The following is a 20,362-nucleotide window of genomic DNA, read 5'->3' on the forward strand; positions in this document are numbered from 1 at the left end:
GTAAGAGACCCTGCAAACACGTGAAAGAAACAAAAACGGAACTGTTTAGGTCTTCATATATAAAACTCCTTCCATTTTCCTGTGGAGCAACAGTTATAAACATACAGCTATTGGGAAGACGTAGATATAGGTTGAGCATGTTCACATGCTGTTAAAGCCTAGTCATCACCTAGACAGAAGTCCAATTGAGTATCATTGGCAATTCTTGAGTTTCTCACACTCTCTCCATACCAATTTGACTCAGTTGGAGGTATTTGTAAAGAATGGACAAAAATTTCACTCTTGACACGCAAAACCCGTGGAAACATACCCCAAAAGACCTGCAGTCGTAATTCCAGTAAACTGTGGTTCTGAGAAATATTGTTGGACTGACTTGAAGTGGATGCTTTTCTGCTTTTATTTTGTAAAGAGTATTGAGAACCACGTATTTTCCTCCTGTTATACTACCTCAAAAATCCTAGATAAAATAAACTGAAGTTTGTGGCTGTAACATGACAAAGAACTGGCAAATTTAAAGCCGTATAAGTATGTTTTGTGAGGCACTGCAGGAGGGGAAATCCTAAATAACAACAAGCAAGACATCTCGGCTGTATTAGTTGCCTGAGTGAGATGTATATGAGCCATAAGTTAAGAAACTTAGAACTCTAGAAAGTCATGGATATAAAAAAGGGAGGGGGGGCAGTCATTAAAGTGAAAACCAGGAGCCACATGGGAGGCAGAATTTTAAATGACTCCCCTCGTAGCGAGACTAGCCCAACAGAAGGACTAAACCTCACTCCGTCTCTCTCTATCCATCTCACTCTCTCCCTTGCAGAGATGCAATTAATTCGCATAGAGCGTGCCAAGTGTGCAGAGATGGAGCGGGCGGGATGCGCCCTCGCACATGCCGGAGGGAGGACAGTTTCCCATTCCCCAGAACAAATACAGATTTGGGGGCTTTTGGTCCGTGCGCGTCGTGACCAGACCTCATCTCGTCGTTTCCACCTTGTCTCCTGGAGTTTTTTGGCTAGTGTTCAATCTCTCTGCAGCCCTGACAGAGAGAGAGAGGGTAAGAGAGAGAGAAGACAAGAAAATCTCCTTTCTTCTTTTCTGCTGCAGTAACACCACCCAAACTTTTTTACACCTATCAGACTCGCAAGGCAGTCGATGGAAGAATAAAAAAAACAAGAAACAGAAACCACTGCGCTAACCCAGATTTTCACCCACTCTGAGAACAAGAAGTGGAAACATTTGTGCTTTTTTTGAATGCTTGTTTATAGCCCTCCTACCAGAATGTGGTAAACCCAGCTGTTGATATTTCTCAAGGCCGGGATCGGGGGGCTGCAGGTGGTGGAGGAGGCAGGGTTGGTTGGAGATATGCTGGAGTGTGCGTCACGTCACGGTACACAAAGCACGTACCATGCAAAGTGCAGGAGGGAGTGTAGCTCAGGGCAAGGGAGGCCATCGATACCGTGGAAATTGATCGTAATCAACCAAGTTACAGAGAGTGAGCAGGGATTGGCCGACAACCATCTTTCTCTTTTCCTCCTCTTCGTTCTTCCTCCATCTTCCTTCTCCATGTTCCAGTGCATTTCCTGGTTCTGCACTCTGATTTGATTCAGATACTTTGTGTATTACTTAGACTTTTAGATAATGATGTGGAGTTTTTTTTTTCTTTTTTTTTTTGTATGTCTTAACTTGTCCTAGAAAATTATTTTTAGTTTGACCAAAAAAAAAAAAAAAAAATCAAAAGGAAACCATTGAGGGAGGGAGGGAAGGAAGGGGGATTCTTGGAAATTGGGCGCATCCTCTCCTCTGTGGCTCCACTGTAATTTCTCATTTGGAGACGGTGGCATACCTGGCAGTGCAGCTGCTACGTTAGAGACGCTGTCCCAATTATAGCATAACACCTAGCCTTATGGTTTCCATGGCTGCACGACGCATTTCCCCGCAGGACGCAGCGTGGAGAAACGAGTGTCTTATCAACCATCACCTTGGTAATAACACTCCCCCGAGCCTTTGCCGCATGTGTCAGACCTTAACGAGAACCCTGGGTGAAATCTCTCTCCCTCTCCCTCCCAGTCCAGCCACTGCCATTGATTTGGACTTAATCTGTTCCTACGTGTCCGCGTGAGCGTGTCGGCGCGCGAGAGAGCTGTTAGCGCGTGAGTGAGAGGTGAGAGGAAGGAAAGAAAGCCTGAGTGGGCCTCAGCGTGTTTGTGTGGCCGCTCAAAAAGTGTGTACAGCTCTCTCACATTTACGCAAAGACTGAGGTATACAGTATGTCCATACATTGATCAACACAACTGGGTTAAATTACAATAACATTGTAGAATACATGTTGTGTATTGTTTAAGGAATTTAGCTAGGGGGAACAATATCTTATTTTCAAATGGATTATTAGTTTTATAAAAATATATATATTTCTTTTCTATTTTTCCTTTTTAATCTGACAAAATACAAAATTTGAATTTTCAAATGATACTTTCATTTATCAAGGAAAATCTATTTAATCCTTTTCCCTATGCCACATCCCGACATGATCACTAAACAGAACCTGTTTTACATCATGAAGTAATCAAAGCATCTAAAAATATAAACACATTGTAAACACATTTTTACTCAACAATAAAACGGGACAAGACAAAACTGGCACTCATGTGAGAGTTTTGCCATTAGCTAAAAAGTACACAAAACGCCTGTCTCACAGCAGTAGCTTAGTCAAAGTCCAGACTTTAATCCAGTTGAAATATTGTGGCAACTCTTAAATATTCATGTATCAAGGTCCAACAGTGTGACTGAATTAAAACTCCTGCAAATAAGAGTGAGGCAAAATTCTTGTACATACTGAATTGGTTTCCAAACCAATATGAATTCATTTATGGAAACCATGCATGTTGTTTCCATTAAGTTGTAAGATGTTCTCTGGTGTGGGATACTCAAATAGTTATTTTAGCCACTTACTTTCATTTTAGTCTTAAGTCAGTTACTTTTATCCCTTAAAATTGGGTGGTATGAAATGTTCAAAGGCTGTAATGAACTTTAAATATTCTTTTTGTAATTGAATGTTGATACATATGAATCAAAGATAAGGTTGTGCCTGTTAAGCATGTAATTTCTGTTAAAACCGTAAAAATTATTTTATTTCTGTTTCCAGGTTTAACTGCTGATGTGAAAATTATATTCAAAACTTAATTTTAGTCCCACAATCATATATGCTGGTTATTTAGTTATATTTTTTTTACTCTTTGGTTTACTAGGAGATCATTTGATAGAAAAGTTAAATCCACATTAATCCATCAATTGTCTAATACTGCTTATCTCTGTTCTGGTCCATATCTCCAGCGGTCACTGGGCGAGAGAAACTAATACACCTTGGATAGGTCGCCAGTCCATCGCCAGGCTCCAGATTAATCTTTATACGTAAAAGATTTTTTTTTTAATGGTTTAAAGATTCCCCTGAGAAAGGTCAGCAGTAAGCCTTGCTGATCTACTGTGAATTTCTTGATGATGAGGATACTCTGAGACATCTTTTTGTGCTTATCAATAATGTATTTAAAATCTGGAAAGTGAGGCTCGAAGTCTGGAAGATGAACTTTTATGTCAGAAATTATTTATAAATGCAGTAAAAACAATTTTTTTTTACCTATTTTAGTCTTTAAAAAATATTTTATCATATATGGTTAATGTTACTAACCATTTATTTGCAGTTATAAAATCATCTGCATATATTAATCTTAAATAGACAATAAATCTAATAATCTGTTTTACAACAGTATGTATTATAATAACACCAGTCAAACAGGTATTGAAAGCTGATCATATACCTTTTTATAACTCTTGGAGGAAGCTATTAAAAGTTCTGACACTGAACAACTCTTTGGTAAATTCACATTGACACCAGCGCATATTTTAGCTGAATTTTAGCACAAAACACCCACATAATGACAGTTTCCACATATTCAATGGCCCAGGTTAAAAAGGTACAACAGTTCTTCATATGAGAGCTCAATCAAACTCTAACAACTGCAGCACTTCTACCTTAGCTGTGGTTGTAGATAAAATGTATACTCGTAAAATTTGTTTTAACATCATATTTATGACCGCAATTGGTTCAGTTCCTGGCCTTGGGCCATTTACTGCATGTTTTCTCATTCTTTCTCTGCCCTTTTTTTCCTGTCGGGCTACTGTTGAATAATAAAAATAAAAATAAATCATATTTTTCAAAAACAGACCAAAGTTAGATAGCTGTTCACTGGAAATCTATAACAGTAAAATTCTAGGTGATAGGAGTGAGTTATCAAAAAAAAAAAACAATAGAAAATATTTATGGAATAATAATTATTTTTACTATTTTATGTAGCTTTTCAGTTATGATTGATCTTTTTTCTATTTTTGTCAGAAATTTCAACCAAAAAAAAAACACAAGTTGAATGCAAATGGGTACCATGTTATCCGATGAATGTCAGTAGTAAAACATCTGGCACCTGCACATTGTGACAATGTTTTAACTTTGTCCAGAAAGCCAGGTGCAGTAAGACAAAATTCACAGATACACGCACAAACATCCTTATGCGGTCCAGTTATTTTTGTATAGACTTCAATTCATCTTAATAACTGCATTTATGCCAAATCCAGACATTTTCCATAATCTCACCATTACAATTGTATTCCTAATCCCAACATTTACCAAAACCTTTTTCACACCATACATCAAACCTAACTAACTGTTTAAATCCAGAAAGAATCCTAGGTTCAGCATGTAATAAGCAGGATAACAGTAGATTTTTTTTGTCTTTCATTCACCTTACGCATTTGTTTTGCCTTTAGATTCATTTAGAGATATAAAGAACAACTAATGTCAGATTTTATTTCGTCACTGAAAAGCTAACCAATAGACAGCAATGATGGAGCGAAGGGAAGCCACAATCTAATTAGCTTGGATAAATAATGCAGCGCAGGTTCATGTCCGACCAATAAATTGCAGCTCACACTGGTTTCCATTAAACAGAGGTCAGAATGTGGTGCTCTGTTCATCTAAAACTTTTGTTTTTGTGTTTATCCTATAGATGGAGGAATCTCCACAAGCTGAACATATCTATCTGTCCAGGTCTCTAGATATTTATCTATCTATGCCTATCCATCTATCTATAACTGTCTATCTATCTAAAAGTAGAACTAAAACAAAACCACTTTCATTAAAATAAAACGTGCATGAAGGAACTAAGTGAAAAAGAAAAGTTTCTTATAACGTTTATTTCCCTCCTGCCTCACATCTAAATTGCGGGATTAATCCTGTATTGTACGTATTAATACAATACAGGGTTAATATCTTGGAGGCTCATATTATCATACTTCCACTCCATGCTTTACTTTCATAACTTACTTACATATCGCCTCCCCACCGCCTCTCCCACCAAAAATAAACCAATAAACTAGTGAGTGTCAAAAAAGTTTTTGTCTCACAGTTTTGTGCCAACAAGTAAGTTTATTTCTTGGCTGCCATCCACAAAGTTTAACATTATCTTTTGACCTTTACACCATCTGAGCTTAGATAGAGACTCTGATTTCCATCCATGACCTTTGCTCTGACCCTGTGTTTAGCAGTCTCTTTTTACAAACGAAAATTTACAAGTTGGGAACTATTGAAGCTAGGAATTTGAAGGATAGTTTCTGAGGTGCTGCTTACTCATACCACATCTTGTTCATTGTCTTCTAATTAATGAAGAAAATTCATCATGCTCAGTTATCTTGATGAATTAATTTGATGACTTGAAGTTGAAATTGAACACATTCTAAATTCTTTGACATTTAATCATACTGTAGGGTAATAATGTTTGGTCCATTTTGCAGCATTAGTTCAATGCTCTAATTTTAAGCAAACAGAATGTTATTACTAAAACTGAAAGTTAAAATAAATTTTAACTTTATCTGTTAATTTTAATGATGCTAGAAGGATAACAAAGATAATGAAGCAGGAGAACAATTTCCTTTGCTAGCAAACCGTCTTACCTCAATCACAAGCTGCTTTATCAAGGAGTATTATCAAAACAGACAGGAACGCATGCTAGCATTAGCATAGCAAAATGGTGAATGAAAACATTGTCAGCAGACACAAAACATGAGTTTATTGAAGACTATAGTAGTAAATGTTGAGCTAATATATCTTTAGAAACAAATTACTATGCTATCTATGTTTTAGGTGACATGTTGTGAAAACTTTGATTGATTTTTAACTAAACTAAACTCATCATGGAGCAACATGTAAAGCCATTCTGCAGAAAGTAATTGTCAAGAAAAAAAGATGAAGACGTCAGCCTAAGACTTCTATATCTTATATTGTGAATGTGTTGAAACAAATGTGCTTACATTTTTTCAGTTCAGTGATTATTAATGCTATTATTTCTAATAATTATTTCTAATAATAACAACACATTTTGCATCAGTCAATAGGATTGTTAAATCCAAACAGTTTGTGTGGCACAGTAAGTTTAGTACTTACTGTGCCACTATTGAAAAACACTATTGAAAAAACAACTTACAGGTATGTTTAAAATTCACATACTTCTTTTTGTTTCTCACTGAGATTTGGTTGTGACCGTACGTTACTGTTTAGGGTTTCTCCGGGCTTCTCTGTTCTTTGCCGCCTGCTCAGTTGCGAAGCTTGTTTTTCTTCCCAATAGTCCCATTTTCACGAGCAGCATTCCTCCCTCCTCAACAATTGGACTGCATCGGTTCTGCTATCTCCCTGCTCGTGGAGAAGGTGGCGTCGGAACTGCGAAGGGCCAGCTTGTGCAGGGGCATTTGCAAAATGGGGGAAGGGCATGTCTGCTGGCAACAAGGGTGAGTAGATCAGTGAGGCTCAGTGTCTGTGAAGCGGTGATAAGATTCCAGGATTTTCCCAGTGTGACAGCCCAGCTCATGAGCCGTACAGCCACCGCATGACCCTCCCTGACTTTCTTCACCCCCACATCCCTGCCCTCCACTCCTCCTGGGCTCCTTCCCCTTGGCACAAACACCTGCGAACCACACCCCAAATCTCCAAAGTGCTGATCTTAATCTGAGATACTCTTGGTGTTTAATAAGAACACGTAAATGAATCTGTGCTTTACACTCACACACTCCTCTAACTCTACGCTGGGCGTGCTGTCTCTTTCTTTCTCTTCGGCTCACTTCTCTTTCTTTATCTCTGCCGCCTCACCCCCCCCCCCCCCCCCCCACCTTCCCTCTCTCTCTCCCCCTCCTTCTCCTTCTCCTCTCCCTTGGATGGCAGGTCAGGCGGTGAGCTGTGCGGGCTCGGAGGAGGTAAGGACGCCGCGGTGCACATTAATAATGAAAGGCCTCAGCCACCACCCCCAGAAACACACACACACACATACACACCCCGTCACGCAATCACGCACACACTCCCCCCATCGCCATGGCGATGGCACTAGCCCAGTGCTGTCACCTAGGGGGAGGTGGGGGTGGAGTGGAGGGGTGTGTGGTGGGGGTGAGTTGGGATATAGCTCCGCTCTCCAGCTCTCACAAAGCTGATCACAAGCTCGTACACAGGCGCGCCACGCTGGGCCTTCCACTGTGGACGGCCGCTAATTAAAACCACACTTTTGGCTGTGGAAGGAATCTGCATCCACTTCCCCACCTGGATGCAAAGAAGCGGCTTTAAAACAACACAGGCAGTCATCACTTATCAGCAGATGGAAATGAGTGTTTATGCAGAGAGCCGTCTGAATGTGGCCACGTTTTATAAGGCTTACAAAATGTAAATATTATACAAAGCCGATGAAGTAAGGGATTGTTAACAGAAAATGTTGGTCCATTGTTAAGAATGCCCATGTACTGTTGATCATATGCACTCCGTACTTGGTTACTTTGGTTGAATTACTGCATCAATGTAGTGTGACATGGAGATGATCATCTTGTGCCACTTCTGTGGTGTTAAGTAAACATGGGTTGCTTTAAAATAAGACTTTAGCGTATTTGCATTGTTAGGTCTGGTGTCCCTTATATCTTTCTGTTTCGGTCAGGCCACTTATGGCCTATCCAGCGCAGTGAAACTAAGTTTGAACCATTTATTGCTACTTTTGGTATTGAGAAGAGGCATCATGTTCTGCAGGAAATTGAACATGGGTTTCACAACATTAGGAAAACATAAAATTGCTATATTTTTCACGTATTACATCTGATGTAATTAATTGTGACTATTCTCTTTTCCCACGTCTCCATCATTCCCCCTAAGCTTTTTATTACCAGAATCTATATCAGGAGTTTACATGAACGACAGGCAAAGTCTAGCCAAATGTATCATTGGCCAACAAAATATTTCATCCAAAAATTCATTTCCTATTGAAATGTTGAAAAAAAAAAAACACTGAAAGAATGTGTATATTTACCCTGAAGCTTGTAAACAGCGAGAAGAATGAGGATGTCTACAACTAGAATTTGTCTGTCTATAGACCAGGTAAGAACATCTAGATTTCAACCACAAAAACTTAGGATTTGTTCCATAATCATCTAAAGGCTGCAGTCATCCCTGGGTCTTGTTGCAGCATTCTTCCACCACACTTTTTCCTTACACGAACTCTGCGGACATTCTTTAGCAATAAAACTTTCCGTCTTATTCTTGTGGCGTGTCAATGAACAACTGTCAAGTCAACTTTTCTTTCTCTGATCAGTTAAATTTTTGGTTTTAGTAAGCTTGACGCCTCAATAAATAAAATGGACAGAGATTGAAATATACACACAGATGCATCGTATCTGATGTGTGAATAACGTTTTTCAAATGAATTATTGTAATAAATAACATTTTAGTGATAAATAACTAAGATCCACCTTTAGAACATAGCAAAAAATACATTGTTTTTTTTTTTTACCTGAGCCTTATTTTTACTGGAACTTCACAAGATTTTCAGCTCCTAACACTTTTACCTAAGCGTCCGCAGCTTCTCTTCAGTAATCCATGACTGCCATCGATCTCCCGCATTTCAGCTCGTGCTTTCTGACTATAAATGTCAGTGAGCGAGGCGAGTGTCACAAAGACCTCGAAGGAGACCAAAAATCATTGACAATAAATGAGATTTAGGACGATTTTCGCAGGGTTTTCATGCACTCTGAAGAAACACGGCAATCAAACTTGTTCTTATTCAAACATCTTTTAAATCATTTTGGTTACATTTTAGCACAGCAAGGCTCCATCATTCCAGTGTAGGAAGATAACACAGGCAGCAAAATGGAACATGACGGTGATCTCTGTAACCACCATCTTTCATTTGCTTTTTAAGAGTTTTGGGGGGTAAGGATTAGTTTTTTTTTTTTCTTCGTCTCATGCCATCTAATTATAAAACAAAGGAAAACATTTTTCATAACCCGTGGAAAATTTCATTTTATAAAAAAAACATGCAAACAGACAATCAGACCAAACTTCAGAATTGTAAAGTTCGACACAAATACATGCATTCCTTTTATTCACAAAACCAGTCGAATTTCCTAAACAAATACAAAGATTGAGTTATTTGTTTTTCTCAAAAGCTGCAGCTACCCAGCAACTTAACAAAAAAAAAAATCTCATGAAAATTTAACAAATAAACCAACAATTACAAAAAAAAAAAAAAAGAAATGCAACTTTTTCAGTGCATTCAGTAGGGTAGACTTAGAGCAAGTGCTGTTGCTTGGTGCTATTGCCCTGAGCAGTACTGGCACATGCTCAGTAGGGCCACAGTAACGTAAGGCTGCCAGTCTTACAAGAAAGGAAAAGTTTGGAAATGCAGAGGAGAGCTCATTAAGGAGATTACAGTAGTGATGGCTTAAACTCAGAGAGTTTTGCCCAGCAATAATATTCACTTTCATTTCACTCTGAACTTGACAGCGTCACATTTTAAATCACTTTCTGCCTCCATCTTCAACAAACTTAACCATAAACTAGACAAGGGTTTAGGTAACATAACAGTGAAGAGTTACGATGTTTGCCATTAGCCGCTAGCTTTAAAATATAGCTGTAAATTTACATTCTCTACACAAGTACCGAATCTTTTCACACATGAACAACATTAACACCAAACACAGAAATTAGTTGATTGTCCACCATCTGTCCGTTATTTCTGTTTCTGGCAATGAGCAGTTCTGTGTTTAAGAGACAGAAACCAAAAAAAGAGAAAAAATCCAGCTGGGAAAAGGACAAAAAGGTATGAAAAATGGAAACATAGAAAAAGGGAATGAGAAGTTGCCATAGATGCTTTTCTTTTACGCTTCATTTTTGGTTCAAGGAATAAGTAGGTGCATCCATAATCCGATTGTTTTTTTCTGCTTTGTTTTTGTTTGTTTGTTTTTTTTATATATATATATATATAGAATTTTATTCATTGCTAGTTTGCTTATTAACCAGTGTCTGTTCCGGAGTCAATCCAGGAGTTGGCATTGCACTTGATGGCAGAGCTTTGGGAAAGGAGCGGAGGAGGAGCCCTACTGGAACCACCGGAACGCTGCTCCTGTAGGAAGCATCACCTTCTTGGAGAAACGGAAGACAACAAAGGAGAGGAGAGAGAAGAGAGGGGGCAAGAAAGAATAAGTAGTTGTTAACACTTTTCTGTGTCTGTTTGCAAATATTAGCTTCAAATACACAACTTCCTTTTAAGCTTAAAAATGTCCACATCTTGCATACATTTTACACAAACACACATACATATCAATGCATAATAGACAATAAAATAACTTGAAAATGAATCTCTGTCTTTACTACATGAGAAAAAAAATGAAGAATAAAACTCAGAGTATACAGTTTAAACGAGTAATAAAATACACATCATTAGCAAAGAATTAAATGAATCAACTACAAATAAGAAGGAATAGTAAAATTTTTAGAAGAAATAAAGGTAGAGGGATGAATGAATTAAGAGGTAGAAATAATGGTGTGAGGAGTTCTTTTTTTTTTTTAAAGGAACCCATATTGGTGCCATATTATAAACCACATTTTTATATTGAAATCTGCTGTTAATTCAGACTAAACTAGAGGGTGTGATTTGCCACATACAACAGAAGAACAGAATGCATTTGTGTATGTTCGTCTTCAGTCTGTCATGGAATATGGTGGATTTGGACATGTCAGCGGATTATTGAAATTTAACACTGAATATAATGACCTATATTTGTTATGGACTACATACAGGGATTATTGTTTTCCTATTGCTAATTGCACTAAAAATTAATAGGGTTGTTTAAAATGTGAACCCCAAAGTTATCGGTTTTCCAGGGAATTGTTAGATATATATATTTGTTCTCCATACAAATACAACAGTTGGTTCATGACAGGGAGGAAGGAAAAAAAGAGTTAGAAAATTATTTTGAATACTAGTCAGATTTTTATAACTGTGAGGTTCCATATTGAATCTCTACAATCTTTCCACAACTGTTACTAATCGGATGCTGTAAATTTTCCAACCAGGTTTTAAAAAAATAGTGCTTTTATGTACTTGTGTTTTTGAATCAGAAGTTGGCTTTAGACATAAATGGTCTTCATTGGTCTCCCATCTTGAATTATATGAGTTTAAATGTCCCATCATTGATTCTATTTAATTTTTTGTCATCCAAATTAAAACCACTACAAGACAGTGTTTACAGCAGGTAAGATTAGTTGCTACTACTAACTACTATTAATGTAGAAAGCATATTTAAAGTAATCTTATCAGTTGTTTTGCTAAGTTAATATAACAGGACGAAAGATTGGGTTTTCAACTGTAAAGTTATGAAAAACAAAACCTCTCTGGAAAACTTCTGGTGACCTAAAATATGGATGTCAATCAGCTAATAAACTGAATATGTAATCCGCTCAGTAGTGGCTCTATTTCAGAGTTTGACCCTTGGTTAGCAGCATGAGGGAAATCTCTACATTACTGCCCTCAGCACCAGAGGAGGAACAGGCCTCAGCTCACAGAAAACCCAATACGTCACATTTATTATTTAGCCGCCACACACATTGCCCTCCCACACCATCGTGAATGGCGATGTTGCTTTGCACCACCCCCCCACCAAAACTGACCCTCCACCCCCTGTTGCTGTGGTTATCAGCATGTCTGACTGCACTGAGCAGGAGTGGCACACATGCATGCAGCTGCAGGGCTCAGCAGCAGCCTGCCAGTCAGGAGATAGAGAGCAGCTCGGGTCCCGGGAGCCAGAACGTGGCTGGCGTCCTGCAAAGCACGCCTCTATTCTGCAGCACGGATTCTTCCGTTTGCCAGAACTGCCTGGAGTGAGGCGGCGGTGGCAGCGATGGAGGGTTGGGGAGGGAGTGAGGGGCAGAAGCTCGGCAAACATTTACGCACCCACACACACTCTCACATCGAAACCAATATGTATTCAAGTGCAGTCACACACCTCCACACACAGTGGCACGTTAACCGACTCGCGCAATACACCCCCGAAATCACACCAAACAGTGAGACTGTTCAAGTGAAATTCTCATATATGCTGGAATCAGGCTCAATTTTCCCTCAACACTCACCAACAGAAATTTTTTTTTAAATAAAGAACCATCCAAACAATGAGTAGAAACACAAATACTGTACTATTATTTAAATGAAAGAAGATCTTATTGTCATGTTTCTGTCTTCACTGCTGCTGTTTAAGTCAAACTGAGGTATAAAAAAATAATACTGAAGAGCGGCTACCACTGACATAATCGGACTAAAGTTTTTGGTGTAGCTTCGTTCAGCTTTCTTATACAGTTTGTAAAATTGTGTTTTCCACAAAGGAATTAGTTCAAATTAGTTCAGGCAAAAACAACACCTGCCTTAGTTACTTTTCAGGCTAATTTAAATCATTCATTTGCACTTAGGTCAGGGTTGATCTTTTGTGACCACTATTGTTTTTTCACATGGACATGAAAATTTGTGGCAACAAGGTGCAGGCTCCACATTAAATTTCTTAGCAAAGTTAGCTGTACACTAATGGTTACTTACCTGCAAAAGGGTTACATTTTTATTTCCAATACTGTCTAAAGTATGCACTAGTGGTTTGACTGAGATGTCTCTTTTTCTAGTAAATACAGCTGATTAAAACACTAAAAGGTATCAAGTTTTTGTTAAATTATCTGCATGTTGAAGGGGAAGGTGGTTTTAATGTCTGATTTAGGATTGTATTAATATCAAAGAAGTAAAAAATTCAGGTTCCGAAATGTTATAAACAAAAACAATTATTACAGTCGCAGATCCAGAGACTGAACAGTTCCTGGTGATTAAAGTTCAACCATTTTCCTGTTAGGATGGATATTTTGATCTGACACACAAAACAAACCTTATCATATGATTATATCCGAAAGGGTAGCGTCAATGAGAATTATTTTTTTGTTGTACAATCATCATCACAAAATCAATATAAGTGACATTGTGATCATACAGGACTGCTTAGATATACTACGTAGTAGATTAATATATTTCAAGAGATACAGTTAAGCCCTGTTTGCAAATAGCACATTTGCCCAGATGGATGGTCTTTCACGGACCAAGAAAATTAACTGACAGTGACGAGTAGGGAACATGTGAGTCGATCTACAACTATTTTCTCATCACAATATCTAATAATAATATTAAAATAACAGAGTGCCATGCGATGTAGAGGTAGAGCGGGCATGCCATGTATAGGGTCTACTTTCAAGACCCTCTGACCCTTGCTTGAACATCCTCTTTCCCATCCAATGACTGTCAATAAAAGCCTCTAGTTTTGATCAAAAATATTGAACACTAGCTAGCTACAGGAAGACAAAAACTCAAAAAGATTTATAGATAACATGATTATTTTAGTAACTAAACCTACAATTAACATCTGAAAGCTACTCAAGCTTTCAGCCTATGTGTCTTAAGAAAACCATTTTTAACACAAACGACCCCGAGGTTAACTACCGACATATTGCAGCAGCGTCTCCTCCATCTTGACTGTGACCTTTCTGCTGCTGCGCTCAGCTGTTAAGCAGAGACTTGGAGGACAGCAACATCTGGCACTGCCACAGATGTTAAAAACCTGGTAAGGGCTGGACCGACCATGACGTAATGTGTGGGAGGAAAAACAACACACGGCTGGGACTGAGCGGTAATGCTGTTTTTCCTCATTATCAAGCGTGTGCAATCAATGGGATGGGGGGGTTGCTGGGGTTATGGCAGCATTTCAGAAATAGAAAACCTCCTTCCTATCCTTCCTCAACACTGATTGCGAGAGTTCACTCAGATGGGATCTGTGGGTGTGAAGAGGCCAATCACTACAAGTCGATGGATGTGTGCCCCCCCCCCCCCCCCCCCCCACCACCCCTGTCTCAAATAAAGGCAAACCCATTGGCTTACACGTGACACAAACATTTTCCGTGTAATAAACCAAATAAAGGAAAGCATAAGTGATGCAAGAATCTGTAAACCTGTTTAAACCATTCCTAATTCAGCTTTGGCTTCAGGGCACAGCTGAGTGTTCAGCTGATTGTTTTCTATGGATTCCCAAAACACATATAAGGAAACAATCAACTCAAAGCATCTCAACATGCTGACGCAAATGTGAGATGTTACAATGTCTGCTTAAAAAAAAAAGACTTGGATAAAGAGCGCCTGTCACATTTATTAGCACCACTAGTAAAAATGTGTAAAAGATTTCCTTTAAAGAAATTTAATCACATGCTTTACTTAGTTTATTTAATGGGGAAAATTAAGAAATCCACTAAAATAAAAAATATCCAGCTTTTTTTTAAAAAATGTCCATACAATTTGATTTGAGTGAAATTAAACTTCTTGTTTACAATCCATGACAGTCTTTTCTTTATGGTGCAAATTTATACAGTTCTCTTAGCTTTATTCAAAATGTGAAAGAGAAGGGAACATGCAAGTAAGGCATTAAGGAATTAGCTATTGGCTAAACCTGCCCATTTAGTTAGAGCCAATATTAGAAAGTACAAAACAAGAGAAACTGTGACAAACTTGGCTGTTCGTTTTTAAGAAAAAGCATTTTCCCTCTTTAAATCACAAACATAAACATGTGGAGTTACCGGAACTCTACTGAGATTTTCACAGGATCTGTGTGATGAGTCTACACTCAAAGTAGGCCAAATAAAACAAACTCATATGTGGGAGGATCTGGGCAGCTGTGAGCCTGTTTCTTTCTCAGCACCAGGAAACTTCATTACAAGTCCACAGTTCGATGCTTAAACAAAATGCTGCTGAGAGAGGCAGGAGTTATGTCTCCATGCCCTGGTTGCTAAGAAAATGAATGAAAATGACTTTGTAGGTAGGCCCCCTTCGGGTTACTGCTACATTTAATGCAACCTCCGTATTTACACAGTGTGCGTCTCCGCTCCTCACCACCGGAGAAGTGCGCAGTGGAGCAGAGCCGTTCCTTACCGCTCCGATTTAGAGCACAGACATTGGTGTGTCAGAAAGTGGACTTCCAGCCATGGTTGGAAGTTGTTCAGAAACAGGTAACTGAACACAATGTGTCACCAGACAAGTGTAACTAGATAAGTATCTAAAATATCGACAAGTCATATCAAAGCAGAGACCAAATATATGAACATCTGCCTTGGTTTTAGCTGCTCAAATAAAAACATCTTCAGCACAACCAAGACATGAGATTGTTAAACACCAGCTCTATGTTTCTAGTCAAACATATCTTTAGTAACAAAAGTTAAAGAAGCATTGTAGGATCAGCATAGTAGCCTTATGAACTGCTTTAATCCCGCATTGGAGTAGCATGTGGAGGCTATCCGACAGAAACTCAAGTTGGGGAAAAAAAAGATTCTTTTAAGAAAAACAGATGCTGCAGCACTATGATGCGTCAGTTAAATGGTGGAAAGCCACATAACTAATGGAAACTAATACTGTTGATATGTGGTGTGTTATTTTACTGCATATTGAAGCTATTGTGTTTTCAACTACGTGCATTGCATTGACTTTAATGAATTATAGGACTGTGATTAGATGTTAACAAATGTGTAATTTTGAAGGACTGATTGATGTGTAAGACAAAAGATACTGATTCAGAATATCCCTATCAATAAACACTCATTAGGAGATTCAAGTGTCAAACAAAACATCAGTGTTTTTCTTGTTTTCTTACTTTTGTTTGTTTTTTGGTTCTTCAGTGCAACACAGTGTTGAAAAGCATCAGATTTTGTGAACTAAAATAACAGATAATTGCCTTTGCTCATTTCAGTCCAGAAAAGAGTCTGAAGAGGCTAATCATCAAAACAATTTCAGACTAATCTTCAGCTAATCCTCTAATTAATCAGCTGGCTGTCATAGCTCTCGGCATAAATATGACAGAGAGGATGCTAGAGACATGCCTATGTCAATAAATACAAGAAATCTAGTACCTCCATTGCTTTTATCAATTTTATTCAATTTAAATTTTTTAAAGTACCTCCATTCCAGCCTCTGACATCTGAGTCCATTAGTCAAGTCTAAGGAACACTTTAACAGTGTAATTAAACCAAAATAAGCTTCTTTTTTTGTTTGCCAATAAACCAATTAAATAGTTTATTTAGGGTTCTATTTTTATGTTTCTGTGCAAATGTTGATATTTGAGTGTAAATTTGTTTAGTTCTGCAATATTTTGCCTGAAACCATCTCATTGCTGGCCTCTCTAAGTCCCAAGCAGTTGGATTCTGGCATTGTTTAAAACAGTACAGCTTTTTGTCACACAGTGCCATGGTCAGGTATAAAATCATCTCTCTCGGAAAACACAATCCTGCCCAGTGGCTAGTCAGTAGTTGGAATAGTGAGCGTGGCCACAAATGTGTGATTTCTTTGCAATCTGGACAAGGAGTGGAATGGGTTTCCTCTGCTCTGACTGCTGGTGATGGTATTCTGCAGGATGGACGACTGTGTCCGACTGGCTTGGGAAGCAGGAAGTGCTCACTGTAAATGTTGCCGCCATAAAAGTTACCGACAGCATAGTAAAAGTGGCCTGATTTGTCACTTGTTTTATTTGGATAAAAAGTTGCTGAAGGGATCTAAATATAGTAAAGACGTGTTTACATTTCCAGAGCCAGATGTTGCCACCATGCGGATCTCACTGGAGATTAAGCGACTTCATGCCTAACTGATCAGTTGGTTGGACAATATTTTATTTGAGGTTATCAAAGTAAAAGGGTCTTAATACAGATCCATGTTATGATCCATTACATTCCTAATAAAATACTATATTATTTGTGGTTGCAGTCTGATGAAAATGGCAAAAAAAAAAAAAAAAAAAAAAAAGTAAGGAGTGAACAATGTTTGCTGGGAACTGTACCTCAAAAAAAAAAAGAAAACTCTTCAAGCTAAAAGTTTCATAGGTTAATGCGGATGTCAGTCCACAGTGACACCTTGGCTGCCTTGGTTGTTCCCTCCCCCAAACTCCCTCTTGTCCACTTCAACATGTCCCTCCGCCTGCCCAGCAACTTGCCCACACATCTTTGCATCTCGGCGTCAGTCTGCATGCCTGTCACTTTCTATGAGTCTCCGCTGTCCTGACTGTCTGGTGTGCGGTATCTTGGAGGCAAGGAAGACAGTGAGGGAATATACTGCTCCCATATCGCCATCTGATGCTGGCAAAGTGGGTCTCAGAGGAAAACGTTTCAGGTGCTGGCTGCGCATAATAACATGCAGGGTCGAGTGTATACATTTAACCAGCGCCGCTTCACAAAGTCTACAGAAGCTGAGGTCCTCTTATTTTTGATAAGATATTTAAATATTACCCATTAGTACAGTGGATCCTAAAAGTCTTGTGACATTTAGATAACAACAAGGAGGAGTAGAACTTCCAAACTTTTACTTTTCCTCTCTTTTCACCGCTGCTGAGACTGACACCCCTGGAGGGTATTCAGACGCAGAGCAGAAGAGAACTGCCTTTGCACTTATTTCTCTCAAACATAGCATTCCCAGAATAAATCCAGACATCTTCAGCCAGTGAGCGGTGAGGTGGCAAAGGCCTCAGCATGCTAACTCCCCCTCACTTGCCAATTTTACGCTCTTCTTTGAGCTGCCATGAGCTTTCAATGGAAACCATCAACACCCAAAATAAGCACGCTGCCACCGTCGTCGCTGGACTGCACTTGTGTTCTTACGTACATGCACTCGTAGCCCGAAACAAACAAACAAACAGCTAAAGAGGGGAATAAAATAAGTGTTTCGTGCAAATGCGGTGAAACACGTGCATGTTGTGCCACGTCCACTGTTTGCATACATAGATATGTGAAGAAAGAGGTGAAATCTATCTAGGATAGCTGAGACCAACGCATATTTCAAATAAGAGATCATGCCCCCTTTGAAAGCACGCACAGAGTGTAATAGTCAGAGCAGACGGGGATGTACTGTGCCATCTTTGATTGGAGTGGAACATGACACTCAGGGGCTGTCTGAACTGCAGCTGAGGCTCATCGCAGTTCAGCGTGACTCCCAGAGCCAGGCGATCTGCTCTGGCGCAGGTGGTGCCCAAGTCACCCTGGATATGCACTAAAGCTGCTGATGGGAAGCACAAATCCCACTTAAAAAAGCCAAAATTGAAAGACAATACAAACATAAATCATAAGTAAAAACGGAATTGTAATCAAAATCAATCAGTTGAATTAGACATTTCTAATTTATTGGCTATGAATCTCATGTCTGTACGGATGACGTCGTACCCGCTAACAGCTTTGATGAGCAAGAGAAAGCAAGAGCACCTGGCAACAACTAACAAGATATATAGAACATATATACTCAGCATGTATTCATGTGATTTGCGATTAAATTAGGACACTGGCTCCAAAAGATGGCTTGCTAAAGCATGTTAGTCTTTCTGTATTGCTGCAGCTTGCATGGCATGTTTGACTGAGACTGGAAGAAATTCAGACTTTTAGCAGATAACAGGAAGGCTGGTCATATTGTCCTATCTGTTTTATCCTTTTGGGCTTTCAAAGAATATGCTGCAGTCATTGACTTCCTGTTTTCTTCTGACATAATTATGATGTGTACAGTAGAGTCCTATTTCTCTTTGCGACTCTTCAAAATAGGAAAGATGAGAAACAATGCTATTTAAGAAAGTCCGATGTGTGTTGATCTTTATAAGAAAATGGCTGCAAGAAAATAGCCACTCACCCAAATTTGCCATTTCTGCAGCCTTAGTCATTAGGCTAATGACTAAGATTAAAACAACCGGAACAGTGACTCACAAGGCTGCAGTCAAGGCTAGCCCCTAAACAATGACAGGTCAAAGTTAAAGATGCCAAATTTCTTTTAAATATTTTATAGTTATTTATTCTACATACTATTTTGAGATGAAAAAAGGAAACAAAAAGTTTAGATGTCACAAGGAACCCAAGCTTTGACACTGAATGTGTGACTTGAAAAGAGTCTGACATGTCTACAGTCAGCGTTGGTAAAGATCAGAAGACACAAATGTCAAAACTCAACAATATATTCTGATTCCTTAAAAAATGTTGTCCAAACAAAGTGGGGGATGCTCATATGAGCAACTGTTTAACATTTTAAAACTTTTCATGATCAGTTCTTAGTACAAAAAAAATGTACAGCAAAGTACTGGCTCAACTGGGTTGTGTTTTACTTTGTGTTATGAATAAAACAAGTGGCAGTTCACAGTAATGGTGGAGGCAATTTGACATCAGAAAGATTAATCTGACATAGCAGTAACTCAAGCGGCATAAACTGTTCAGAGAGACTGATCAGTTAGCCAAACTCCACTGCAATGGTCTGATGTGTAAAACCTGCACCTATGTGACATTCAAAGTCTTTAGATGAGAAGCTCCTGCTTCTTCCAATCAAAATTGATTGCTACAGCTTTGCTAATTAATATTTACATAAAGATGGAGTTGTTGAGAAGGTGTCTGACATTTTTATTTTAGTAAGTGGTGTCTTTTGCTGCAATGGCTGTGAATCAACTTATACTTGTTGGGAACGTACCGTACCCGCTTTGACAACTGACAATTTAAAATAATTTTCTATAATCTATTCATAGTCAACTGGAGGAAAATGTGGAGGTCATTTAGGTTTATTTTGGTCTGATCAGAAGCTAATGTATCATATTTCAACAGATTCAACCGGCCAAGGGAATCAGAACAAGAATAAAATAGAATTAGGCCGCTGCATCACAGGGAGGAAACAAGTAAACTGTTATGTACTTTTTTATGTACAGCACATAAAACATTTTCCATGTCATGCGTGTTACCAACACGCATGTAAAATGGGGGTACATGTTTAGAAAGGTTTTGCTACAGAAACAATTTCTATAAGGTCATAAACGTTAATGTTAGAAAAAAGTACAACTTCAGAAAGAATTCAGTTTGGTTCCAGTAAATTCCCAAAGCAAAAGTGGTTCAACAAAGTTTAAAAGTAAAATTTCACAACAGTGTATGTCAGCGCTGGCTCCTGGGAACCAATGT

At 38.6% G+C, this 20,362-nt stretch overlaps 1 protein-coding gene across 2 annotated transcripts in view; it reads right to left on the reverse strand.

Annotated features, from left to right (window-relative positions):
* Positions 1 to 9,410: 9,410 nt before the first annotated feature.
* Positions 9,411 to 20,362, reverse strand: part of LOC106699824 (CXXC-type zinc finger protein 5-like) — a 28,652-nt gene continuing 17,700 nt past the window's right edge. The window contains exon 3 of one of the 2 annotated variants that reach the window (XM_014471324.2): positions 9,411 to 10,479. In XM_014471324.2, coding sequence (XP_014326810.1) covers positions 10,438 to 10,479 — 42 coding nt within the window. In that variant the 3' untranslated portion in view covers positions 9,411 to 10,437. Of the gene's footprint in view, positions 10,483 to 20,362 lie in introns of both variants that reach the window. The other variant, XM_014471323.2, reaches the window with a different exon arrangement.

The sequence above is a fragment of the Xiphophorus maculatus genome, chromosome 11, assembly GCF_002775205.1.
Source record: "Xiphophorus maculatus strain JP 163 A chromosome 11, X_maculatus-5.0-male, whole genome shotgun sequence".
Taxonomy (NCBI): domain Eukaryota; kingdom Metazoa; phylum Chordata; class Actinopteri; order Cyprinodontiformes; family Poeciliidae; genus Xiphophorus; species Xiphophorus maculatus.